This window comes from Lactuca serriola, chromosome 5 (genome assembly GCF_051521515.1).
Source record: "Lactuca serriola cultivar US96UC23 chromosome 5, Lser_US96UC23_V15, whole genome shotgun sequence".
NCBI classification, from domain to species: Eukaryota; Viridiplantae; Streptophyta; class Magnoliopsida; order Asterales; family Asteraceae; genus Lactuca; species Lactuca serriola.
In genome coordinates, this window is record NC_136412.1 from 152,828,851 (window position 1) to 152,848,326 (window position 19,476).

The 19,476-nt window shown below is 34.0% G+C and overlaps 2 protein-coding genes across 3 annotated transcripts; one reads left to right on the top strand and one right to left on the bottom strand.

Annotated features, from left to right (window-relative positions):
• The first annotated feature begins 273 nt into the window (after positions 1–273).
• On the top strand, positions 274–3,690 carry LOC145053120 (ubiquitin-like-specific protease ESD4). The gene is made up of 9 exons (XM_079001109.1): positions 274–1,311; positions 1,414–1,490; positions 1,611–1,704; positions 1,792–1,890; positions 2,105–2,197; positions 2,264–2,383; positions 2,612–2,715; positions 3,020–3,092; positions 3,265–3,690. Exons 1-9 carry the CDS (start codon positions 499–501, stop codon positions 3,325–3,327), a joined length of 1,536 nt encoding a protein of 511 aa, XP_078857235.1. The 5' UTR covers positions 274–498; the 3' UTR covers positions 3,328–3,690.
• A 1,034-nt stretch (positions 3,691–4,724) lies between these two features.
• On the bottom strand, positions 4,725–9,553 carry LOC145053121 (serine carboxypeptidase-like 13). 2 transcript variants are annotated; one of them, XM_079001111.1, is made up of 15 exons: positions 9,418–9,553; positions 8,940–9,122; positions 8,384–8,529; positions 7,795–7,871; positions 7,549–7,671; positions 7,334–7,436; positions 7,197–7,234; positions 6,972–7,073; positions 6,764–6,850; positions 6,488–6,643; positions 6,303–6,374; positions 6,082–6,233; positions 5,555–5,668; positions 5,074–5,128; positions 4,725–4,915 (listed from the first exon to the last, which is right to left on the bottom strand). In XM_079001111.1, exons 2-15 carry the CDS (start codon positions 9,116–9,118, stop codon positions 4,832–4,834), a joined length of 1,488 nt encoding a protein of 495 aa, XP_078857237.1. In that variant the 5' UTR covers positions 9,119–9,122; positions 9,418–9,553; the 3' UTR covers positions 4,725–4,831. The 2 variants fall into 2 exon arrangements, with proteins under 2 accessions (XP_078857237.1, XP_078857236.1); XM_079001110.1 differs by having other exon boundaries at positions 8,940–9,125; positions 9,418–9,539.
• Positions 9,554–19,476: the final 9,923 nt, after the last annotated feature.

Here is a 19,476-nt window from a genome sequence, read left to right on the forward strand (position 1 = left end):
CTCTCTCTCTCTCTCTCTATATATATATATATATATATATATATATATATATATATATTAAAAATTAATTTATATATATATAAATTCTCGAGTTTGATCCAATTTTATACCGCTTGAAAATTTTTAAACCGCAAAACAAAACAGCTTTATTACGGTTTCGAATATTTGAAACCACATGAAGAAAAAAAAAAAAAAAAAAAATACAAACGGCTAAACTAACCCTTGCGTAATTTGACCGGTTTCACCGTTTAAAACCCACCCGTGAACACCCAGCCGGTAAGACATTCGCAGCTGAAATCAACGTCAATTTATCTCAGCACAAAACTATTTACTCCAATCTTACGAGCCCTAACTTTACGCCAAATTCACAATCCTTTCCTATTCTAGGGTTGTAGATTTTCAATTTGTTGCTGTTTGTATGTTAACATACAATTGCTTGACAGAAATTCTTCCTAGGGTTTGGAGAAAACCCTAGATCGCTTTCATTTTTCAGCAGTAATGGGTGCTTTAACGATTAATCGGAACAAGCGCGACGCAGAATTTCAAACTTCATCACCATCTGTGTACGGTTACAACTCTCTACACGTTGCGAAGAAACTCAAATCATCATCTTGGTCTTCGCCTCACATTGCTCCAACGAAAACTTCAAGAAGTTCGGTTTCCAGGCTCAGCCAATATCCTAAGCCGGTAACCCCGATCAATAGAGAAGTTCATGCTCCTTGTATAATTGTTAGTGGATTTACTTCTACTGTGAAAAGACTCAATGGTGGTTCTAGTGGGATTGTTAGACAAAAATCTTACATTTCGGGTGAAAATATGAATGATCTGTTTTCGAAGTACAAACACGCGAAGGAATCTGCAATTGGTGCTTGCAGGCTTGTTGTGTTTGAAAAGCAGGATATGACGGAGGTAATTGATGTTGATAAAGAGGAGAATTTTAAATATGACAAGGCTGCTTCTAGGAGTTCTAGTGTTGAGGAGGTTGAAATGGTGAAAGATGCGATAAAACACATTCATAGTTCAGGGGAGGTACAAGAAATAGCAGCCAAATATTGGGAATTAGATCAAAAGACACCCTCAACTTCTTCTGAAGTTGTATCTGAGTTGACAAATGGAAAGATGTTGGAATCCTTGTCTTTGGACCGGGGTTCAGATGCTATGGATGTAGATATGGGTTCCCCTTTGCATAAGAAGTTGTATGAATCTGCTAAAAGGAGTGATTCTAAATTGAGGAGGATAAATTTTGATATTGAGTTACACGAAAAGAGGAGAGCTTTATATCAACAATCACATCCTGCTAAGAAAAAGGAGGTAAACAGTTTGTATTCAACTTTCATTGGTAATTTGGATTGAAGTTTATAACTTTATATATTCTATCAACTGTTTTTCATATCAAATCAATTGTTTTTTCAGGATTTAAATGACCCTTTTAGACCTCTTACAGAGGACGAAGAGAAAATGGTTGATAATGCACTGTCTTATTCTAATCGGTATGTTTTTTTGTTTGTGTATGTTTGTAGATATGTAGTAAACCGTATACAAACAAAGAATGCTTTACTTTTTTTCTTCATCTGATTTGTCAGATTTTAAATGGACTTTCAAATTTGTAGGAGGAAGCCTTTTGTCAATCATGAAAACTCAAATATTACAATCACAGGGGAAGTTCTGCAATGTTTGAGACCTAAGGCATGGTTAAATGATGAGGTGATTATTGACTTAAAATGTTATATATGAAAGTATATTAATGTATTAATAATATGCAAGCTTACACTGCTGATTTCTTTATTAAAGGTCATCAATGTTTATCTTGAGTTGCTAAAGGAGAGGGAAACTAGGGATCCCCAAAAGTTTTTGAAATGTCATTTCTTCAACACATTTTTCTACAAGAAGGTTGGTTAATCACATTCCTTTTTTTCTATCTTTTCTTGTTCATAGATTTGGTAATTGTTGAAATTATTTATATCTCAAGATAAAAGGATTTATTGATTATCATAAATGCATAATGGGCATAAGTAATATGAGCCTAAGTAATATGTAAAATATTTCTCCAATTATCTAGTCATATATAGAAACTTATATTCTAAATTATAATTTTTTTTGGCAGTTGATAAGTGGAAGAACAGGGTATGACTATAAGTCAGTTAGAAGATGGACTACACAGAAGAAGTTAGGATATGGTCTCCTTGAGTGTGACAAGGTAAATGAAAAGATTTTAATTTTCTATTTTTTTTTCTACTTGTTTGCTAATAATAGTTTTAAACAGATATTTGTTCCCATTCATAAAGAAATACACTGGTGTTTGGCTGTTATCAACAAAAAAGAAGAAAAATTCCAGTATCTTGACTCACTTGGAGGGGCAGATAAGAAAGTAATGAAAATGTTGGTATGTTTTTCCCTTTTCTTCTCTTTATTATTTAAAAGACTAAAATACCCCCCATTAAAAGTGAAATATTCTTTTTTCAAAAAGAATTCCATTCTATTTCTTGCCAACCGAATGCATAACAGATTTCAATTCCTAGGCCAGATTCCATTTCTTTACCTTATTTGTGTAAAAAGACTAAAATACCCTTGCATCCATGTATGAATCTTATGTGTTGTTTCATGTTTTCAGGCCACATACATCACTGATGAGGTGAAGGACAAGACTGGAAAAAACATCGATGTCAGTTGTTGGAAGCAAGAATTTGTCACTGATCTTCCTAATCAAGAAAACGGGTGTGTATACTATTCACTTTCTTGAAATAGTTTTCATAATATTTACCAAAAAAGGAAATTTTTTATTATTTGGAATCTGGTAGCTTTTGGAGTTTGGACATTTTTCTTGTTGACTTTATGATAATTGAATTGAATAAAGTCAATGAAATTCATCTGCGCTGCAAGTTGAAAAATGCTATTGAAATCTCTTTCTGTGCAAAAGACATGAATGCCCTCCTTAGGACATTGGGATTTAGAGATTGTAATTTATTGGGATTATAATTTTTAATTTTTTTTTTTAATAGTTCGATTTGTTTGTGGGCAGGTATGATTGTGGCATGTTCATGATAAAATATGCAGATTTTTATAGCAGGGACATTGGATTGTGCTTCAATCAGGTAAACCATATTCTAATAACTTAATAGAGAAATGAATATTGAAGAAAACAAATTATTTATTATATATATATATATATATATATATATATATATATATATATATATATATATATATATATTCATTGCTTTTAAATTTGTCATAAATAGTAGTAAATATCTTTTATTTTTGTAGGAGCATATGCCATATTTTAGATTGAGAACTGCCAAGGAGATACTGAGATTGAGAGCCGATTGATAACCACCAGTTATAGGAGTCTGCAAGGAAGGATTCAAATTTACCAAATTGACCTTGTGATCCCCAATCTGATCAAGTACTTTTTTTTTTTTTTTTTTTTTTTTGAGTTAGTATTGAGAAAGTAGGAAGCCAATTCACTAAGGGCTTGTTTTTTTTTGGTTTGTTTCATTTTTTTTTTTTTTAATGTTAGTATATAGTATATATAGTTCTGGTTTTGGTTGGCATATAATCTCTAGATATTCATTTTCCATAATATTGTATAATTAGAAGATAGTTGTCATTGGTCTGTTTTTTTATGGTGTAAACGACCCTAGTTTAGAAAAAAAATTAAAAAATATATTGATGCCAGGAGCTGTTTAAAAATTGTGATTTTTGGAGTATTTTATTTGTTTCTAAAGAAAATTAAAGTCTGGTTTAAAGTTTTGTTTAAATAAAGATGTATATAAAGTTATAAACCTATCAAAAAGTACATGCCATATGAAAGTAAAAATAAATAAAGTTATAAACATAGGTTACTATCATTTTTAACCGAATAATACACCATCACTTATCCTAAAAAGGACGGAGAGCTTTTCATATCGAAGATTTTTTGTTCATTTTAGGTCAAAGTGGTCCAAACTTACGATTTAATACTCCGGGCTTTCAAATGGGCTTCATTTATATTAAGCCCCGCTAAGATGGTATAAAATAACTAAAATCTCTCTCTTTGTTTAAGTATGTGAGGGTCAAAACATATAAAAAGAAAACAAGCATCTCGGCTAAAACAAGTATCATACTGTTTTTGATGCCACTTGTAATTTGCTTAGAACAGAAAACTAACCTAATATTCTCGAAGTCGACTAAAAAACAAATACTTGAAATTTATTTATAAAAGGTTGTAAAAAAACGTTCGATGTTAACTAATCAGTGGACTGGGGTTAAGGGATTAATCAGTTAGGTGAAAATTAATCGGAGGATTAATCGGGGACCATTGATTTGCTAATTTGTTGAATTTTAAAAAAATTAGATATGACTAATATCATATCAAAGTTCGTAAATACCACTAATATCATAACAAAATAGGTTAATATGATTAATACAACACTAATAATAATACCTCAAACAATATCTATTGAGATAAAATTTCTTCAAAGTGTTAAAATTTCATCGTTTTATATTGTTTCATTCATTATGTATGCAATGATTAATCGTTAGGCGACATCTAGTCGGTCGAAATGTGCCTAGAGATTAATCGGAGATTAGTCGGGACCTAATCGGGATTTTTACAACAGTGATTTTACAAAAATCACAAAATCAACTTGTTAACAAATGCGGAGATGTTGTCATAGTAGATTAGTAGGGCTATATGTAAAGCATCTCATTAACTTTTGCAAATGTCTTCAATTATTTTAGAAGAATTATTGTATGATAACACATTTTACACAACTACATTACAATATCTATCAAAATTGACTTACAAAAAGTACAACACAATGAACAAAAGTTTTAACTTTACTAGTGTTGATTACAGATCTTCATTAGCAAGCCACCTCTTAAGCATGCTTAAACATTCTTTAGGTTTATACTCCGGAGCTGTGTGACCTCCTCCCTTTAACACAAAAGGTCAACCATCATGATCATAACAAGAATGTTGTATTTGACAACATTTTTTTACAAGTATACTAATTTTTACGAAGTCAAACATTGCCACTTTCATGAGACAAGAGAAGCTATAGTGAGGAGAAGTTTTTGATGAAGATTTCTCACCTTTACAGTAGTAAAGGTCAAGTTGTAGTTGTGGTTTGAGTATTTCATGGTGTATCTGCAAGAAAGTAAAACAATTTGGAAATTGAAATATTAGGGTGCGTTTGGTTGTGGAAAACCGTTTTCATTTTCTAAGAAAATGTTTTTAAAAAATAGAGTTGAGTTTTCATTTTCAGTTTTCAATGAAAATTTTAGAAAACGCGTTTGGTTGGAACCGGTGGAGTTTTCATTTTCCATATGAGAAATTTAGAAATATTTGGAAAAGTATAAAATCACTTTTCTAATTTACATACAATTTGAAAAACTGAAAATTTTCGTTTTCTTAGAAAACTCTGGAAAACTGAACGAACCAAACGCGTTTTCAAAATTTCTGTTTTTTTTGAATTTTTTTTCTAAAAAGCTGGAAAATTTTCCACAACCAAACACACCTTTAGTATTTTTAGCATTTATTTAGATGATGCCATGTCAATGAAAACAAACTAACCCGGCTACTTGTTCATCAACAAACCAAGGTCTCCAATCATCCACAACTAACAGATTTAGTGATTCAATCCATTTTAACGTACCCAAATATGGAACAACCATGTCATGATCTCCACTGTAAAATGTAACCAACGTTCATTTACTTTAAATAAAAAAATTTTTAAATATCACATGAATGCATGAATAAGGTCGACAAATAGCCGACTCTAGTTTTCTGCAAAGGGTTATTATTCCAACAACCCTGAGCTGACCCACACTATCCTACCCCACCTGCCCAACATCATATGAGATGTAAATTAGGTAAACAACGACCCGCTTATAAAAACATCAATCCACATTAGAATTGAAACCCCTATGCTGCAGTTGCTGAGGCTCGAACCCTTGACCTTTTTTGAAGCATAGAACCTGCGAAAACCAACTATGCTATGCCCTTTTAAGGCCAAGTAGACTCTAGTTTTAATTAGCTTAAGATAGAGAGTATACATAGATATATGATATTGAGAGGAAGAGATGGATGAAGCGTAACACCTATATACAAGAGCTCGACAATTTCTATCAGCAAGGTGTCGATGATAGGCAACTGTACTAGGGACAGTGTGCGTGTAAGATAAGACCTTCTTATGATCATTAGGAGAACGCAACGTTTCATTGCATCGCACCCACTCGATTTCTTTATATTCCTGGGGGTTATGAGATTATATTATCCTGTATATTCAAGATGAACATGGATTGAAATACAACTCACATACCTCATGAATGTCAAGAGCCTCTCGCACGTCTTTTCTGTTAGCCCATGTATACGAGTACAGGTAGTTGTCCTCCTGTGACAACACAAAAATCTTATTCACACACACACACACACACACACACACACACACACATATATATATATATATATATATATATATATATATATATATATACACACATATACCCGACAGCCTTGTATCTGAAGTTGAGGTAACGACCAAATATCCATAGAGGTTTTGTCAAGAGATCTTAATCCTCTACTAACGAGATCAGATTTGAGGGTATTTAGAGTGTCACAATAAGGCTCTAAAATGTGAGCCTTGCGAATTCTTTCCAGGCACTGTAGATAAATTTAAAAAAAAAAAAAAAAAAAAAACATGATTAAACGGAATATACACAGATTCTGAAGATGACATAATTAGCTAGTAAGTAATCCAAGTTAAAAGTCTAGGTCATGTACTTTTTCTACCACTTGAAGGTAGTGTATGCAGAGGCTGTTGTTGGGATGAACATTTAAGTACTCTCCATGACAATTTACTTTAGTTGACTGAAAAAATATAAAACTTAATTAAATCCCGGATATATTGTGATTTGCAGCTAGGAAAGCTATATAAGAAAATGATATGTAGTAATCTAGGAACGTAATTAATCCAACTATTGTTATTTACCTTGTAGATTGCATCTGATAAGAATCCCATACGATGAGCAAATGGGATTTTTGAATTATAGTCAAGACTTGCGTCTGTTGAAGGGTTACCAAGCACGTATCCCTAAGTTGGAAAATATTTAGTGATCATCCAAGAAGAGATTAGGTAAATCTTTTTCAAGTCCAATCAAAGCTAATGTAACCCACAATTGTTCATTAGAGAAAAGATTAGGTAAATAGTTTGTACTTTTATGTTGATATGTAGCCCTTCTCCAACTTCATTACCTAAAAGAGGGAAACAAGAAGCTGAAAATTAACCTCTTAAGAAAGACTATTTAGTCAACAGAAGCTTAATTAGTACACTGCTATGTATTAAGAATATACCGTTATATATTTCTTGAACAATCATTGGCACCACTATCCCACCATAGGAATCAGAACCAAGATACAATGGATTGTTGAGAAATTTAGGATGTTCCAGGAGCCACTATTAATTTTGATACAAATATATTACAAATCCATTGTCAAGGACACAAATGGAAAAATGTTAGTATGCCTCCAAGAATGTAAATGGAAACGTAAAAATGACCTTAAGTTACCTTCCTCAGAAAATGGTAAACCTGCATTGTTGATAATGTATCGTTTGTTATGTAAGCTTCAGGAGTTTTTGCATACGAGAATCCAGATCCAGCAGGTTGATCAAGAAATATTATATTAGCCACCTAAAATGTAACACTTATTTCATTAATTATATTATCAAGACACTTGTACTAATTGGATTTTTAACATTAAAAAAGGTTATAAACTCTAAAATGAAATACTATATACAAGTAGTAAAATTACACCTTTGTCCAACTGTGAGGGTTTATCTGGAGCATTGGCTTCTCCAAAGTAGAATTTGCATAGTCGATCATGAATGGGCCTGTTACAACTTATAAACACCAACACTTAATATCCTCTTAAATTTATGATGGAAAGAGCAAGACACATATTGTGGCATTAATTTATTAGTAAGAGTAAATTACATGAATAGTCCCTATGGTTTAGGGTAATTTGCACGTTTGGACCCTAACTTTTTTTTTTTAACTTGTAAGGTCCCTACTGTTTGTTTTTGTTACGCACTTAGTCCTGTCTTAGCTAAAAATACTATTTTGCCCTTGGTTTTTTGATTTATTTAAATAAACACACCCCCAATTCCACCCCACCCCTCACCTTACCTTACATACCCCATCATTTTTCTCTATTTAAATAATAGTCTTTTTAGGTAAGATAGGGACCAAGTCTGTAAGAAAAACAAACAGTAGAGATCAAGCGCGTAATAAAAACAAACAGGAGGGACCTTTTAAGGACCAAGTGCACAAATTACCCCAAACCATAAGGACCATTCGTGTAATTTACTCTATTAGTAATAAAAACTACATATCTTAGACATACCTATCTCATACAAAAGCCCAGAAAGAGCAGAACAACCAGGCCCTCCTGTAAGCCAAATCATGAGAGGGTCGGCTTTTGGGTTCCCTTCAGACTCAAAAAAGTAGTAAAATAGTTGCACTTCATCGGATTTTCCTACCCCAATGTAGCTTAAACCACATTGTTCTTTTAAGAGTTAGTATATTTACTATATAAAAAGAAAAATAAAGAATAATATATATAAACACAAATTTCAGAAAGTAACAAACTTTCGTCTTTTTTTGCCAATATAGTGCATATACTTTATTTTTACTCAAAATAGCAATATGCTTACATTTTTTTACCTATAATTGCAAACTACTTACATTTCTTTACATAGAAAAGCAACCTACTTACAATTTTTCACCAATTTACTCAAATAAAGTACAATATAAGTAAAGAAATAAAATATAAATACATTGCTATTATATGGATAAAAATATAAGTACATTGCACATTTTGGTAGCAAGAATTTAGCACATTGTTATTTCCCGCAATCTGCATAGGAAATTAGATTTTATTAGAAAGAGCATGACCTTACCCAGTTTCAAGTGTGAAAGGAAGATCACCAAGCAAACCTGGCAGTGACTTAACCAGGAATCGTGACACAGTAACCTCCATGGAAACTACCAGAAGAAGAAACGCACCAAGCAAAACCCGATTCCTGAACTTGTTAAAGTGGTTCCATGGTTGAAGATGAGATTGTGAACGAGGTTTCATGATTCTTCTAAGCAAAAAATAGATATACACAGGTTAATTTCATCCTCCGTCATCATTGCATGCAGAATGAAACAATTGCGGTGACAGATTTTGCAAAATATGAGTCCGATTGATGTAACGCAATTCTCAATCAGATTAGGTCGAAAAGGGACAAAAAAGGAGTTGTGTTTGGCATAAATGAGACCTTCCATGGGTTTACTGTTCATCGGGACTAATTAAAGAGCTTAATTGAAACGCAAATACGGAAGCATATCAGAATCTAATGACGGAAGCGGGTGGGATTTGGGGATTAATGATACCTTACGAATTGAATTGAAGTTGCATGTCATGAATAGAATGAAACAGGTTCCCGGGCTCGGTCACCACCGATGATGAATGGACGACTTCCGGCTGACTACTGTTGTTCTTACTTGTGCAATTTTCCTTTGGATGAATATATTCAATAAAACAATATGTTTTTCAGTAATTATTGTTTTCAGTAATTATGGGACATCATTTAAGTCAGTAACTACTAGGGGTGAGCATGGTGCGGTTCGGTGCGGTTTTTGGCTAAAACCGAACCGAAAACCGCAACTTCAGTTTTTTGAAATTTACAAACCGCACCGTTCGGTTTTATGCGGTTTTTTGTTAGTTTTTTTTTTTTTTTTGTTTTCATTTTGCCTTTTTACTCAAACTCAAGTAACTCAGCGAGTTACTTTAACTCAGATGAGGAGTGCTAATCATTTATTGGAGATAAACCGATACCACCACTCTTGGTTTGAAATCAAATTACATAACCACTCACGATAATATCAATTAATGTATTAATAAAAATGATACTATATCACTAGTACTCTTCATATTTAAATTTTAAAAAAATATTATAAACATTATTTGTTATTGTAAATACTGCTGCATGTATGCTTAAAAATATACAATCATCATTCAATAGATAAGATAGACATTTATATTTATAAAAACTTTAATTGTCATAAGTTTTTGGTTCTTACAAATACTAACACTTTATATATATATATATATATATATATATATATATATATATATATATATATATATATATATATATATATATATATATATATATATGGGAAAAGTGAATATACCCATAAGGGTATATAAGCTTACGTACCCAAACTCACCATACTATGTCATTTTGTATCGTATATATACATTGTAATTGTCCAATGTTCTTATAATTAAACTCCTAACTTGATTTACTTCCAAAATTTTTATAATTTTACATTTATCTTCCATTCATATAATTTTCATTTTAAACTATAATATATATAACCTAATAGGTGTTCGGCAAAGAGATTTGATGTAAGAGGAAGATAATAGTGAAATTTTGAAAATCTTGAAAGTAAATCAAGTTATGATTGATGTTTAAGAACATTATAATGAATATATCAAACAAAATGACGTGTTATGATGAGTTTGGGTACGTAAGCTTATATACCCTTAAGGGTATATTCACTTTTCGATATATATATATATATATATATATATATATATATATATATATATATATATATATATATATATATATATATATATATATGCGGTGCGGTTCGGTTTTTTGCGGTTTTTGCGAGACTAGAAACCAAACCGCACCGAGTATTTTCGGTTTTTGTAAAACTAAAAACTGCACCATCGGTTTTCATTTCGGTTTCGGTTTATACGGTTTTTTCGGTTTTTTTGGTTTGCGGTTCAGTTTTTGCTCACCCATAGTAACTACGGTTTTCGATATTCGAGAAATGAATTATATATATATATATATATATATATATATATATATATATATATATATATATATATATATATATATATATATATATATAGGGAGTGGTTCAAATGAAAATCCAAAAAGATTAAGAACTCTAAGAACCTTATTTTATAGTTATTAAACATGTGAATGATTAATAAACATATAAAAATCCTAATTTTTTAGTGCTTTTTCTTAAAAAAATGGAAAATTCAGAATTTTTACAATTTAGTATTTTCATTCATAATTTATTACTATATATATATATATATATATATATATATATATATATATATATATATATATATATATATATATATATATAGTAAATTATATAATTTAATACAATCTATTTACAGTTGAATTCACAAAATTCACAATTTAATACAATCCATTTTACAAAAATTCAAAAATTCAAAGGAGTTAAATAAAGTTTATCATCACCACCCACTACAATACCCTCCTACCAACCCCATGAGTCACCATTGCAACCATCATTCCTTCAAAATCATATATGTATGTATATAAAATCATATATTCACCGATTAAATACTTTATTCACAATTTAATAAAATATTAATTCATTTATTTAGAGTTAATGTAAAAGAATTATAAAACTACTATATACAATATAGAAAGTTAATATATTTACAAGAAAATTAATACAAAATTCAAACATAAATAATTCATATTATAACACAAAATTTATAAAAAATTCACAGCTTAATATAATTCACAGTTCACACGGTTATTTTAAAACTTAATACAGTTAATTTCCAACTTAATACATTGAATTCACAATTTAATACAGTTGATTCACAACTTAATACAGTGAATTCACAATTTAATATACAAAATTCACCGTTTAATTTAATAATTTCACAATTTAAGTTGTGTATTATACACAAATTAATATAGTAAATTCACAGTTTAATTCTATCTATTCACAATTTAATTTAGTCAATTTACAATTTTTTTACGACCAACAACATCATAGAGGAGAGAAGTAAAAACCTATAATATTATTTGAGCATTTAATTCATTCGTACACAATTTAACATAAAAATTATATACAAATCACAATTTAATATATAAAATTCATAGTTTAATTCAGTCTATTTATAGTTTAATTTATAAAATTTACAACTTAATGTAGTATATTCACACCTAATTCAATATATGCACAATTTAATACATATTTCATCAAATATGAAGCTCTTAGCATGCTACAATAATCATATATGGATTAAAAAAATCATAGTTTAGTATACTAATTTTTTTTTATATTTCACAATTAAATAAATTAGTTCACACTCAATCATAACTTAAAAGATTATTTCAGACACGCATTCACAACTTAACAGACTAGTTCAAATACTCATTCATAGTATTCACAGCTTAAAACATATATCTTTTCATTGAAACGTTTCATCAAACAGCTTGTGTGTATGTTGTTTTTTAAACTAGTTTTCATAAATAAAAAAGAAACAGAGCAATGAAGGGAGGTGACAACAGAAGATGAGTTCTTATTAAAAAAACCAGATTTTACCATAAAACATCATAAGACGGTGGAACCACCACTAGCCACCAAAGAAGACGAGTTTTTGTTATTTCTTGATAAATCTGACCACAAAAAACTTTTTTGGCTTTAGATTTGCTCCGGTGTAGTCGGTTGTCAGATCTGAGCTTGTAATAGTATAGATCATAATGAAAGCAGATCTGAAGCAATGTGAAGGCGGTGTTTGGAGCAGAAAATGACGGTTGTGGTGAAGCATAAGCGGAAGGATGAGGAGTTGACAGCTGGTGGAACAAATCTGATACCGGGAGGTGTTTCTGGTGGTGTTTGTGGCAGTGCAGATGCGAGAGGAGTAAAATGAGGTTGCGAAAATCACAGATCTAGAAGATCTAATGCAACGATGGTCGGAATATCACAGATCTGGAATATCTGATGCAATGGAGATCATAGACCTGTACCAGAGCTCTCAGATCTGAACGTCGATGGTAGCAGAAATAATAGATCTGAACCGAAGATTACAGATCTGGAGGACAGAATGTTAGATCTGGATGACAGAATGTTGGATTTGGTGGTTGACGATGAGCAGCGCCGATTGTGTAAGGTTCTGGAGGCGACGATCGGAGGTTGTTTGTAGTGGAGCTACTGCTCAGTCGGAGAAGTCATACGGCGGTGATATGTAGCGGATGACGTCAAGCTTCAGATCTGAGAGCTTGGAGATGGTGCTGGTGAGTTTGGTCAATGATCTGAGGTGGTGGTAGAGCTCCAACATTTGAGAGAGGCGACGATTCTAGATGGTTGTGGTGGTGTGTGGCGGAGGTAGGTGGTGGCAGTCGGTGGTGTTGAAATTTATGAGTTCTTGAAGATTCATGAGAGTTTTAAAAAAGTTTGAGGGAGTTTGAAAGTTTTTTTGAAGTTTGAGTGTATCAGATCTGATGTTTAATGGGTGTAATGTTATGAATGTATTTGACAAAAATACCCTTAATGAAATGGTTCTTAGGGGTTCTTAATCTTTTTTGGTTCTCATTTGAACCTTTATATATATATATATATATATATATATATATATATATATATATATATATATATATATATGATGGTTCAATTGAGAAAAAAAAGGTTGAGAATGGGGGAATCATTCTTAGCCAATCATTTATTTTTGCCGCAAAAGCCTCCGTCGTATCAGCGAAAATGAGAAAGGAATAGACATCTGTTTTCGAACAAAACGTGTTTCCTTAAACTATGCTAAACATTACCTTAATATATACAAAAACATAGTTTTTTTCTAATTTTTAAGAAGTTATTTTTATTGAAAAATGATTTTAAATATACCAAAATTCATGATTTTTTATTTTCTTCAAATAGACATCCATATTGATATAATTTTAAGATAAAATATTTTTTTTTTATATTTTCAGCTATCTTTATTCATAAGTGAATAAAAGTGAATTAGGTTTTTACTAAAACAAATTCATTATTCACTTATGAATAAAAACCACGATTAATTTTTTTTTTTTACAATTTAAATATCATTCATATATGAATATAACATATAATAAACATAGTATATTCATATTTAAATATTAGACGATGCATTCACTTGTGAATACTACATAGTATATTCACTTGTGAATATTAGATGATATATTCACTTATGCATATTAGATAATATTTTCATATCTGAATATTACATAATATTACATGGTATATCACATGTGAATATTACATAACATATTCACTTGTGAATATTAGATGATATATGCACTTATGAATATTACACAGTATATTCATATATGAATATTACAAGGTATTTTCACAAATATATATATATATATATATATATATATATATATATATATATTTTATATGTTATTCACATATGAATAACATACCTACTTGCATATTTGTTTTTTTTTTGTTTTAATAATCATATACTGATTCAGGTGAGAAAACATATTTATATATGAATATAACGTGGTAATTTAGTTTATGCATTTCATCAAACAGTTGGAGTGCATACAATTTAACTTTTTTAAAAATGTTAAAAACATGATACTCTGACTATTTAAATCTTACAAAATAGTAGATTGATAGAGAATTATATGAAATTTTTCAAAAAAAAAAAAAACGATTTGATCTTTTTCTAACCTCAATTTTGAAGTTTTATTTGATAATCAATGTTGAATGAATGATGTGAAGTGGATTTTTTGTTGATTATTGATGATATTAATCTAATGACGCTGGGAGTATAACTAATCGTGGATGTTGCAGATCTGATCGTATTCAAGCAGAATTGAAGGTTGGATTAAAAGAACCAAAAACGATTTTTTGTTGTTAACTGTTGAATCGTGTTGATAAACATGTTATTGACGAAGATCAATGATTGATTAACACTGGATGATGTTGATGATGGTTTAATTGAAGAAATCTGGATGATTGTTGAAGGTTGGAGGAGAAATTTGGATGATAAATGATCGATTAGAAATGGGTTTGAACTGTTATCTATTTCTATACAGTTACGTATTTGAGATTGAAGGTTATTATCATAATTACAAGTTTGCCACCGTATCTTTTTATGCTTAGATTAAATGAGTGGCTGAGATTGATTCCCTTATTCTCAACCTTTTATATTTTCTCAATTGAACCCACCTCTCTCTCTCTCTCTCTCTCTCTCTCTCTATATATATATATATATATATATATATATATATATATATATATATATATATAAGTTTAGGTTCTATTGGAAACAAAAAACCCTAAACGTAGGCTAAATCATGCGTCGGATAGTTAGCCACGTGAGGCTTCAGCTACCTCGACGCGTAGGCTATCACATGACCCCTCTGCATCAGAACTGCACCCATGCCCGAAATCGACGCATCACAATACACCACAAAGTCATCTACTCCCTCAGGCAGAGTCAAAATCAGTGCTTCGCACAACCGCTGTGTCAGAGTCTCGAAGGCCACCTGCTACTGAGGCCCCCAACGGAAAGTCATCGACTTCTTGGTCAGTCGGGTCAAGGGAACTACGATCTTAGAGAAGTCCTGAATAAATCTCATGTAATAACCCGCCAGACCCAGGAAACTACAAATCTCAGATGGAGACCTCGAAATCTCCCACTGCATCACGACCTCTATCTTGGTCGGATCGACCAGAATAGCCTTTTGGTTGATGAGATGCCCAAGGAACTGCACCTCGTGCAACCAGAACTCACACTTGGAGAACTTTGTGAAAAGCCTCTCCCTCCTCAGTGTCTCCAGCACCTCCTTCAGGTGCTCCTCATGATGCTCCCGAGTCTTGGAGTAAACCAAAATGTCATCGATGAATACTATTACAAACTGATCCAACATCGGTCTGCACAAGCGGCTCATGAGATCCATGAACGTGGCTGGAGCATTGGTGAGCCCAAACGACATTACCACAAACTCATAATGACCATAACGAGTCCTAAAAGTTGTCTTCTGAACATCATCATGCTTGACTCACATCTGGTGATACCCTGACCGTAGATCAATCTTGGAGAACCAAGATGCTACCTGAAGTTGGTCAAACAAATCATCTATCTTCGGAACTGGGTAACGATTCTTCACCGTTACCTTGTTCAACTCCCGATAGTCTATGCACATGTAATGTGACCCATCCTTCTTCCTCACAAATAGGATCGGGGCTCCCCATGGTGAGCTGCTCGGCCTGATAAAACTCTTGTATAATAGCTCTTGCAGCTGCGTAGACAACTCTTGCATCTCGAGAGGAGCCAACCGATATGGTGCCTTGGCTATAGGAGCCGCCCCAGGGACTAGGTCAATCCTAAACTTAACCTGTCTCTCCGGAGGTACCCTAGGTAAATCCTCCAGGAATACGTCCGGGTACTCTCCCATACCGGTACATCATCAACTATTGCCTTACCCTTATCCCGGGTATCCATGACATAGGCGACATACCTTGCGTAACCCTGCTGAAGGTGGCGCCTCGCTCTCGCTGTTGAACGTAAAAGCAGTCCGCGCTGTGGCCTTTTTCCCTGGATCACTAATCCTCCTCCACTAGGGGTATGAACCATCACTAGCTGCTGCTCACAATCAATCACTGCCCCATTAGGGTTTAACCAGTCCATACCAACTATAAACTTATTCCCTCGTAGGGGAATAGGAACCAAATCCAATGAAAACTGCTCATCGAATAACCATAACGTACATCATCTATGAACCCTCGTGACCCTGACGATCCTGTCATCTGCTATCTCAACATCAAGTGGGCAATCTAGCTCCCCTGGAGCTCTACTAAAGTGCTTGCTAAGTGCAAGCGACACAAGGGACCGGGTGGCAGTCGAATCAGAAAATACCAAAGCTGATATGCCATTCACTAAGAACGATCCTATAACAAAACACATAAACATAAGTAACAGACAATATAAATAAAGAGATAAGAGAAATATACATACCCGTCACCACATCATGAGCTGCTCGTGCCTCCTCTACAGTAAGCTGAAAAGCCCTGCTCCGCACCGTGGGAGCCTCAGCCCGGCCCTGATGGCCATCTGTAATTCTCAATGTGGTAGGGGAAGGTGCCGCCACCTTCCCTGCTGCTGCTAAACTCGGGCACTGGGACCGCTTCTGTCCCTTCTGATTGCATTGAAAGCAAATCAGATCTGATGCTGTCGTGTTGGTGGTGGTGGCTGTGCAATCTCGACTCACATGACCAGTTCGGTCGCACTTGTAGCAGCCCGAACTCCTTGTCTTGCACGTTCCCACGTGCATCCTGCCGCATTTGCCACAACGATGCATCCTGAAACTCTCTAGCAAGTTGCTGCACCTCAATAACAGGTGCGAACTTGGCCTTGAACCTGGTCGTGAAATCACTCCAGGTCATCTCATCCAACACTGTATTATCACCACTGGCTCATCCGACCTCCTCCCACCAGTCATGTGCCCTGTCCTTCAAAAGACAGGACGCTAAGCTAACCTTGTCCCCCTCGGGACATCTGCTGGTGCGGAATGCGTTGGCGACATCAGCCAACCATATAGTACTCGCAATGGGGTCTCGAGCCCCATGATAGTCGGGAGCTCCACATGCTCTGAACTCCCGGAAAGTGAGTGTGCGCGGCCCCATCATGGCCGCCACCTCAGTGCGGAAAGAACTAAATCTCTCATCAATAAGCTCCAAGATACACTCCTTGATCGAACCGAAGATCACATGAGTTTGCTTAAGAATAATCCATGTGATATCTGAGGAGATGAACTCCCTATTCTGCTTGTCCATCTGCTCAACTCCAGAGCCTGAGCCTGATCCCTCACCGGCACCTGAACTGCCGACTGATGGTCTAGGGCGTAAAACCACCATTTTGAAAAGAAAACACATCATAACAACATCAGAATACTAAACATAAATCAAGGGATTTCATATGCTACAAGTTTCCTGGTTTCATCTCAACCTTCCTTGATTCGAGTACGGATCCTTTGTTTTCAGTAGTACGGGCCCATACTACCTTCCACATCTATCCGTACTCTCCTCAAGAACTACCTTGACTCCATAAAGTCCCTTCTACTACTGCTACTCTCTGCTAATCTCATCCTAGGCTTGCCCTAGGGTAATCACCACCCCACTCTCCTCCATCAGCTGCATAAGAAGTCCCCACTTTCTTTCCCTAACTAGCTCGCGAATACTATTACATATCACTCAGACTAGATAATTCTTCGCATGAGAGGTTCTACCCTACAATGGTTAGACTCAAACGAGAGCTACGACATAAGGCTTAAACCTAACCTTCGGAAATTATTTAGTCCTTGCAATATGTAACTAAACATATTCGTTTACTAGTTAGTAAAAGATAGCCAAAATTGTAACATCCCAAGATTTGTCATTTATAGTCCTCAGGGATGGAAGGGTAAAGCCATGAAAAGCCTAAGGCCTAAGTTGTAATTTTGGGACCAGGAGGAGTACTCTGCATACATAAGGGTACGCTGAGCATACTAGGGGCGCCCTAGTAGGTTGGACGTACACTTGTGTATGCTGGGCGTACTCATATCAGAAGGAAACCCTAATATTTAGGGTTTGGGTGCTATATAAACAACCATACGAGCTCATAACCCTCCATTACCTCAGCCTCCACTGTTTAGAGTCTTTTTCCCCAAACCCTAATCATTTCATTTAGTGTGTGAGCTTATAGAGTGTATTTTGAGTAGTTGGAGAGGAAGGTGTTTCATCAAGTAGTTAGAGAAGGAGAACAAGCTTGTAGATCCGAAGTTGCTTGGTGCCCTAGAAGCTCCAGAAGGTAAAAGAGATCCAAACTTTATGCTTAAATGACATAGATCTAGCCATTCTAGCTTTATGGAACCATTCTTGTCCCAAAAGTCCTCAAGTTAGTGCATGTTATGATTTGGACGAAATGAGCTATCCTTTCAGACTCTAGGAAGGGTCCTAGATGTACCAATGGCTGAAGGTGTCTCATGCATGTAATAGAAGGGTCTTAATGGATTAATACCATGTATTAAGAACTTTCTAGATGACCAAAGTGATAAAGTTCAAGACTTTATGGTTCTAAGGCACATTTGGTCGATGGATCTGAAATTTGGGCTTAAGTGCTTAAGCTATAAAGCACTTATTAGAGTAATAAGAACAGCTCACGTACGCCCCGCATAAATCCAGTACGCCCAACATACTGGGTCAACCACCCCGTTGGTGGTCAACACAAGGCGGAGTACGCCCAATGTGCCAGAGGAGTACGCCCAACGTACGTCCTTTGTTGGGTTTTGTCATTTGGGCTTCGGGGTTTGGGCTATTTATGGACTAGTTGGATTTGGGCCTTTGCTAGACTTTATGAATATGGTGTTTTGGGCCAGTTTTGAATATGGATCTTGGAATGAGGCCTAATTAGAGAGTTGGGCCCAATTTGGTAAATTGGGCCAATAATGGGCCTTGCATATGTGGACTTGTGGACCATGGATTTGGTATTGGACCTTGGCCCAAACTAGAGAAAAGGCAAACTGGACTATATGGATCCCTTAGTCAAGATTGATAGACCATATGTTGACTTAGCATATGTTATTTTTGATAGTTCAGGATTCTTGGCAGGACGGTTATTCG